This window comes from Coffea arabica, chromosome 10c, assembly GCF_036785885.1.
Source record: "Coffea arabica cultivar ET-39 chromosome 10c, Coffea Arabica ET-39 HiFi, whole genome shotgun sequence".
Taxonomy (NCBI): Eukaryota; Viridiplantae; Streptophyta; class Magnoliopsida; order Gentianales; family Rubiaceae; genus Coffea; species Coffea arabica.
The window spans coordinates 1,184,216-1,191,981 of NC_092329.1; the positions used below are offsets into that span (position 1 = coordinate 1,184,216).

General features: G+C 38.4%; 1 protein-coding gene across 1 annotated transcript; it reads left to right on the top strand.

Moving 5' to 3' along the window:
• Positions 1 to 4,125: 4,125 nt before the first annotated feature.
• On the top strand, positions 4,126 to 6,691 carry LOC140016184 (disease resistance protein Roq1-like). Its single transcript, XM_072069624.1, has 3 exons — positions 4,126 to 4,694; positions 5,777 to 6,500; positions 6,596 to 6,691. The coding sequence occupies exons 1-3, from the start codon at positions 4,126 to 4,128 to the stop codon at positions 6,689 to 6,691; spliced, it is 1,389 nt and encodes a 462-aa protein (XP_071925725.1).
• The last annotated feature ends 1,075 nt before the right edge of the window (positions 6,692 to 7,766 follow it).

Here is a 7,766-nt window from a genome sequence, read left to right on the forward strand (position 1 = left end):
CGTACCTAGGGTTGTTATCTGGTTAGGGAAGCAGTCAATGGTCGTACCTTGACTGTCGAAAAGGTAAGGAAGAACTGGTTGTCAGAGCTTATTGATAGCTATAACCAACCTAGTGATGAATGGGTGAAATATCTTTGCATCGATGAACATTTAATTGGACCGTGCCTGAGCAGTTGATCTTTTGGGTGGAATTTTGTTAATTGCTATTTTTAGTGAATTGTGCCTTGTGAGTTAGTTTTGAATTTTGTTTGTTCTATTTTATTTTGTTTTTATTTGCCTCCCATTGAAAATCCCCCAATTTTGTTCTACTGTTTTGGAAAGAAATAATTTTCTACCCGCTCCCTGTGGAATCGATCCTACTTGCCATTGTACGCAAAATTAGTATTTTTATAGAAAAATCCGGTATATCGGATCAAGCAAACTCTTCGGGAACAGGGTGAATCAAGTAACCCATTGCACACCTAGGGTCCCTGCTCCAGTACTTGGATTGGTTCTATAATTATTTAATTGAGGTGGTAATTAGCACTTTTTAGTAATTATTATTGCACAGGTTCGGCACCTGTCATGTAGTTTGATGTCCATGGTTTGGTCACCGACTTCATTAGACGTATTTAGTTCACCTGCAAACAAATAAACAAAACGAGTTCCTCTCTTTTTTTTTTAATAATACGATGTATAGGTCACTCACACTCGTGTTTCACTCAAATGTATCACTCCCCAATAATCTTACCAAGCAATTCCTTGGCTGGCTAGTTGCTCAGGTTGAACAAACTAGGCGTCACCGCAGTGTACGTTCTTGACTAGTCAACAAGTGACACACAAGCTAGTAGCAATAAATGGAGGTGAATGAATAAATACCTAGACAACACTCAAGACTCAGAATATAGCTGGACAATAACTAACGACTCAAAAGAAAGTAAGACAATTAACTTGAATGCTGAAATTTTGAAAATCCTAGAAAAACTCTACCCGAAACCCAATTTTCTGGAATTTTTTGAGCTGCTGGTCCGTGGTCTTTTTAGTAAGGATTTTGGAGTATTTTGGGTGACCTTAGACTGCTCAAATAATGGGCAATCTACTACCCAAAACTTAGCCTAATCGGGTGTCACAATTGCTCCAACGATTTTAGGAAAATTCAAGAATTCAAAATTCGGAAATTGAAAAGTTTGATCTGATTCGGACACTTGGGGTTGCCAAAGGAATGGAAACCTTGGAGTTTGGTCAGATTTGGGAGTCCCAAGTGGTTCAAATGCGAAAATTTGGGGCTGGTCAAGAATTGGAGGTTGTTCAGATTTGAAAGTCCAAATTTGAATCAGATTTGGTGGCTTGAAAGCTGACCAAAACTAGGGCTATTCAGATTTGGAAGACCAAGTTTGAATCAGATTTGGTAAAACTTGAAGGCTGGTCAAGAATTGGAAACTAGAGCCGTCTTTCTTGAATTTTTTTTGACTTCTATTGGGGTGTTTTCACACAATAGCCAGCCAGTTTAGACCACAATCTCACAGCAATTAATGTAAACAACTTGGACAGATTTGGTTTCAAGATCAAAGTTCCATGAAAACAAGAACACGGTTGAAGGTTTATTTCAGATTTCAAGACTGCCAAGATTAACCTCTGGTGATCCAAGAAGCTCAAGACTTTCCCAATAAGGTTTTGATATTCGAGTTTTGCAAAGCAACAACACAAAGGTTCAAGAAACAATTGCAAACAGATTCGACATCCCAGCAAATTAATTCCAGCAACGACTCAAGGGAATGACAATAAGGTATGGAACACAACAGATTTTTGGATTTAAACAGAATATAAACACAAGACAAAACTGGACAGAAATTTTCAGACAACAACTAAACAACAAAGACAGATTTGTGACAAGGAAATAACCAAGACAAATTTCGGACTTGACAAACCCGAGCACTTGAGCTACGAATTTAGAAGACTAAACAGATCTAAAAACAATAAAAAGGGATATACGTGATACCTCTAACCAGCTCTGATGCCAGTTGATACGAGACGCGGAAGCTACTTCGGATCTAGAGGAACACGTTGACGATTTGATGGAGTTGAACCCGAACTTGGACCACTCAAGAACAGATTCAACGGTAGAGGACGCCACAATCAAGTATGTGTTCTTGATTGTTAAGTCAAGAACAGCCTAGGATCAACTCTAGAATGTTCAACTTAGCTTTCACAAGTTAAGGGAATTTGCGAGGGAACTTAACTGCGGCTCAACCCGCCGTTTGGAGTTTGAACACTTGCATCTTTAATTGTAAGCAGCATTTTAGTAGTCATGCAAGGATATTCCAACTCAATTCCTTCAATAGCCGGTTCTCTTGGGCTTGGACGGCACGGACCAAGGTTTGGAGGGACTCCTTGAATCTCTTAACTCGTGCTCGTGTCACTGGTTCTTAGGGCACCTTCACAGGGTGTACTTGAACACTTTGGGACTCGTGCTCAACTGCATCATCTTGTATAGAGTAGGAATATATGTAGTATAAAATCTATCGTATTCGACCAAAAAAAAAAAAAACTAGCAAACGTCCAATAATTTCCTAAACAAGAAATTACTAGGAAAGCACCGATCAAGGAATTTGCTGCAGCTGCAACCCATAATTCCCTAGCGAGCTAGAGATGAAAGATAGTTCACCAAATTTGCGCTCATTCCACAGCATGCAAACCTCTCACAAGTCGCAATATGATAGTTATTGGATTTTAAGAAAAAAAAATTAAAACATGATGTTTATGTAGGAGAAATAGCAATATAATAAAAAGTGGGATAAAGAGTGACATAGGGTATGTGACAGAAGATCCGTTGCAAGGTTTTTGCAATGTTTAAACCAATTGGTTTCTTCTTGTACGGTTGTTTCGTCGCTGCCCAATTGATAGGGTTCATTACTGTTGCTAAGGGTGTGAATCGAAATCGAAATCGGTAATTCGAAACTTTGAAATTGAAATTTTTTGAAATTTTGATGTCAGAATTTTCGACCGATTTCGATTTCGAATTCACTAATTCTAATTTCACCGAATTCTTGAATATAAAAATTATTATTATTATTATATTACATATATATATAAAAATATTATATATATGTGTGCAAACAAAATTGAAATCGAAATTATTTCGATTTCACCGAATTCATAAATATAAAAATTATTATTATAATATAAATGTTATATTATATATTATATATATGTATATATATGGAAAAATAGATTTGAAATCAAAATAGGAATTCCGAATTCCGATTTCGATTTCAATTTCGAATTGTGAATTCGAAATTGAAATTTTTGATTTGAAAAATCCCATTACCGAATTCCTGTCATAAATTATGTGCTATGCCCAAAATTAATTTGACTAGACAATTTACACGCACGATCGAGGACCGTACCAAGGATGAAGCTACATGTATGCACAGCAACACGGCTTGAACACGGTATAACCTTTTTTTTTTTTTTGATAATGAAAACGGAGTTTCATTAAAGTAAATCTGCTTTTGCAGCGTACATAATCTCTTTTGGGAATTTTACAAACCAGACGTGGCTTCCCTCAATTGGCAGAGACAAATGAGACAATAAATGAGCAGGAACACTGTTCTTCCTTCTTACATGTGAAACGCGTACATGTGAAACGCGTATGTAGCAAAAATCCTTCAGCATATCTCTAATGCCTCTGATCAAGTTACCTAACACCAATAAGTCAAGACTTGTACTATTGATTCTCTGGACAATACCCAAGGCATCCCCTTCTAGAGTGAGATGAGAAATACCAAAATCTTTGGCAAATTGTAAAGCTTTAAGAAAAGTCAAGCATTCCACATGCTCTGCATTAAGGGCCTCCAAAACTCTTTCAGCCATTAAAGCTTCCACTTGTCCTTGATGGTCTCTCACCACAACTCCAATTCCAGCCCCAGTATCAGAGAAGGTCTCTCACCACAACTCCAATTCCAGCCCCAGTATCAGAGAAGGCTCCATCAACATTTATTTTCAAAATACCTTCTTCAGGAGCTACCCACTTGGTCGAACACGGTATAACTAAAGATCTCTTCCACCTGACCCTGATTTTATGACTTCTTGTGTTGCATTTCAAAATACCACTATCTTCCACGACCGCTAATGCACCGATAGATGATGGATGCAGTAAACGATAGAGAGAGCGAGATTGCACTGTTGGTCTCTAGCGCCTCAAATCATCATGATAATAGCTGGATTGACATCCCATCATCATCATCTTCATCGACCCCAACATGGACTTACGACGTCTCTCTAAGTTTCAGAGGCGAAGATACTCGCAGAAGTTTTGTAGCCCATCTCTTCCGAGCTCTTCGCAGCAAAGGCATCTATACTTACAAAGATGATCAGAGATTGGAGAAGGGCAAGTCGATTTCACCCGAACGCTTGCAAGCAATCCAAGAATCGTTGTTTTCAATCGTAATATTCTCCAAGGGCTATGCATCCTCGACGTGGTGCTTGGAGGAACTTGTAAAGATCACCGAATGTCACGAGATCATTGGACAATCTGTGTTGCCAATATTCTACGACGTCGATCCGTCAGACGTACGCAAGCAGAGGAATAGCTTCGCCGATGCTTTTGCCAAACACGAGAGAGACCATAGCCCGGAGAAGGTGCAGAAGTGGAAGGAAGCTATGTCTCAAGCAGCCGGCATATCAGGCTGGCACTCTTGTGATTTCGCAGATGAGTAAGTACTACCACCCAGCTTCATGGTTGCCCACTTGCCTTGCCTAGCTAGCACGTGTATGATTTTTTAATTACACAAGTTATACTAAAAAGACTTGTAATTTACTTAGTTGAAATAATAAATTGATTAACATAATAAACCAATATTTTGAGAACCAAAACATTTTCTATTTTTTTGCAAAAGAAAAAAAAAGTGTCCTAGGAAGCCTTACTAACACAACGCAACGTTCTATCTTTGGATATATGTTTAATTGATCAATGCATATATAGGAGGTGACAAACAAATAAGTGTAACGCAAATCGTTAAATTGAAATCCCGTTTGCCAAGTGAGTTTTTTTTGTGTTTATTTAAAACTTTACTGTAGTTTACTTTAGAAGTTGTAGAAAAAAATTTTGAAGTGCGTAAAGTTTCGGATATTTTGAAGTTTTCTGTATAGTTTAAAAACTTTGATAAGTTTTTGAAAGTTACTATAATTAAAGTTTTTAAAAAAACTTGTGGCAGACAAAATTGTCCAAAAACTTGTTTGACAAACAAGGCCTAAAGTATGCGATAAGTTTAAATACGTATCATTACAAGAAAGCGTTCTGGTAGTATAGTAAAAAAACTTCTTTATCAACTTAAGAACGGGAACTCATCAACTGGGAGCAAATTATATATTTTTACAAGTATTAGAGAACCAAATACTACTTAATTACCTACCTATTGAGATGAAGAGTTAAGCTATATTATGTATTTGAGACATAGTATTTGGCCTGTTTTTGTTTTTTTTTTTTGAATAAGCTCAACTCCTCAAAGCTGTGTTGCGGTCGTACCGGTGCCGTTACTTTCTGGTTTCAGCTTGTTATAGATTGAAAAAATATTTCGTAGTGAAGGACAGTTCTCAGACCTACAAAATCATTTTGCTATGCATTAACTTGGATGTTAGTGTTACTTAACGGTCGCTTCGATGGTGTGATATCCACCATGTATATTGTGATTGTATAAGACTAATAGCACGTTTGTTTGCAGTAATAACTAATACTTACTCAAGTCGTATTACTAATTAATGTCGTGCTTGGACATTTTGATGGATCAATCAACAGCGATGAGTTCATCGAGAAATTTGTTCAAGACCTGCATAGTCGGTTGCACCAGTTTGAACAACCACCTGGCGAACATAATCTGGTGGGAGTAGGATCTCATACGGAGGAAGTCATTTCGTTGATGGATTTGAGAAGTCCCGAAGTCCGCATAGTGGGACTCCACGGGAAGGTGGGAATAGGCAAGACAACTGTTGCCAGAGCCCTTTTTGACAGATTATCTGACAAGTATGAAGCTGCTTGTTTTCTGGATGATGTTGGCCAAATTTCCCAGAAACACGGAGTGGATTATTTACAAGAAATCCTACTCTCCGAGATGCTCAAGCTAAGAAACGTCAAGATAAGAAGCACGAGCGAAGGGCTGAGTATGATGGCACGCCGGTTTCGACACCTGAGGACCCTAATCGTTCTTGATGCTGTGGACCACGCAAACCAGTTGGAGGCCTTGGCAGGAAAACGCAACTGGTTTGGTGGCGGGAGTAGAATTGTCATAACAGCAAGAGATGAAGAGTTGCTGTCTAAATATGGAGCTGATGGTACGTATAAGGTGTACGGATTGTCCTACAACCAAGCTAAACAGCTCTTCAGTCTCCACGCATTTGCGAACAGAACTCCTGGAGCTTTCAGAAAGAGCTTGGGTGGTCCAATTTGTAGTATTTGCAGACTTCCCTCGTCTATTAAGGTCTGGGCTTCTTTGGTCCGCGGTCGAGATATAGCCTGGAGGGAGGTTTTTACAACGATCAAACCAAATGGTTTCGTTTCGGGCGTTTGTTTCTTTGTTGCCCAACTCTTATGTAACATATTTTTTACTGAACAACTTAGGTTACTTTCAACAAATTCAACAACTTAAGTTTCAAGTTCAGCAGTAGCAAGAATGTCCGTTTTCTGAAACTCATTGTTTTGTCGCTCTCTATCTGAATGACTACCCCCTCCCCCCCCCCCGCCGCGGGGGAAGAGAAGGGAAGAAAAGAGAAACAAGAGTTTGGAATAGGTAATTCTGCAGAGAACTGTTTATAAACTATCCACTGAACTTCAACATCATTTTGTGCACATTATCCACTGAATACCAAGACGATCATCTGTCCATAGACATGCGTCAAGAATTCATGATATGCCGTTCAAGAAAAGGCAGGCAATTCAATCAAGTTAAATAACTTATCCACAATGCTATTATATGATATTTTCCAAAAAAAAAAATGAATTGATTCACAAGTTACTGAGATTTGCAATGACCTGGACCAATGCCAAGTTGATGAGTTGAAGAAAGGTCTGACTTGACAAAGCCATATAATGGAGCGATATAATTAATTAAGACTAGCATGAATCCGGTCATTTTTTTTGTTGGGAAGGTAGTTTTCAAGCCATTTAATTAAGGTTTTCTTTTTTTTTTTTAGGATAAATGGAAAAGTATCAAGTTCAATATTTCTCATTTATATTTTCTCTTTTCATATCATCCGATTCATCCCTCCTCGTTACTTACTTAAGGTTTTGAGCCATGCCAGAACCATGAGGGAAAAGATGAAAGAAAACATACATACATACATGAGGAGCAAATAAATAGCAAATGTGGTCTTCCTCTTGTTGCAATACATAAATAGAACGCTAAAAGTGACTAATTCCAGAATATTAGTACTACAACAGTCTCTAATCTACTACTGCTATGTTATGGAGGAAGAGAGAAGTCACAGAAAGAAGAGGAGAGGGGTTCAATTGGAAAGTGAAGATGCCCTCCCCTGGTTAATTCCAGAATATTACGTACTGCCTGCATCTGCATGATTTTTCCTTTTTTTTTGTACTTAAAAAATTGCTCCCCATCTCCCCACGTTGACTTGCAGGATCCAGCTCAGCTCCCAACAGGCCGCAACAACACGCATTTGAATTTGCTGAATTGGATCAGATTTATTTATGACTCAGCTGTGTCTTCCGTCATCGTGGAGTGCGACGTCTGCCGGCCGGACCACAAAAGCCAACACGTGGATCTTTACGGTTTACA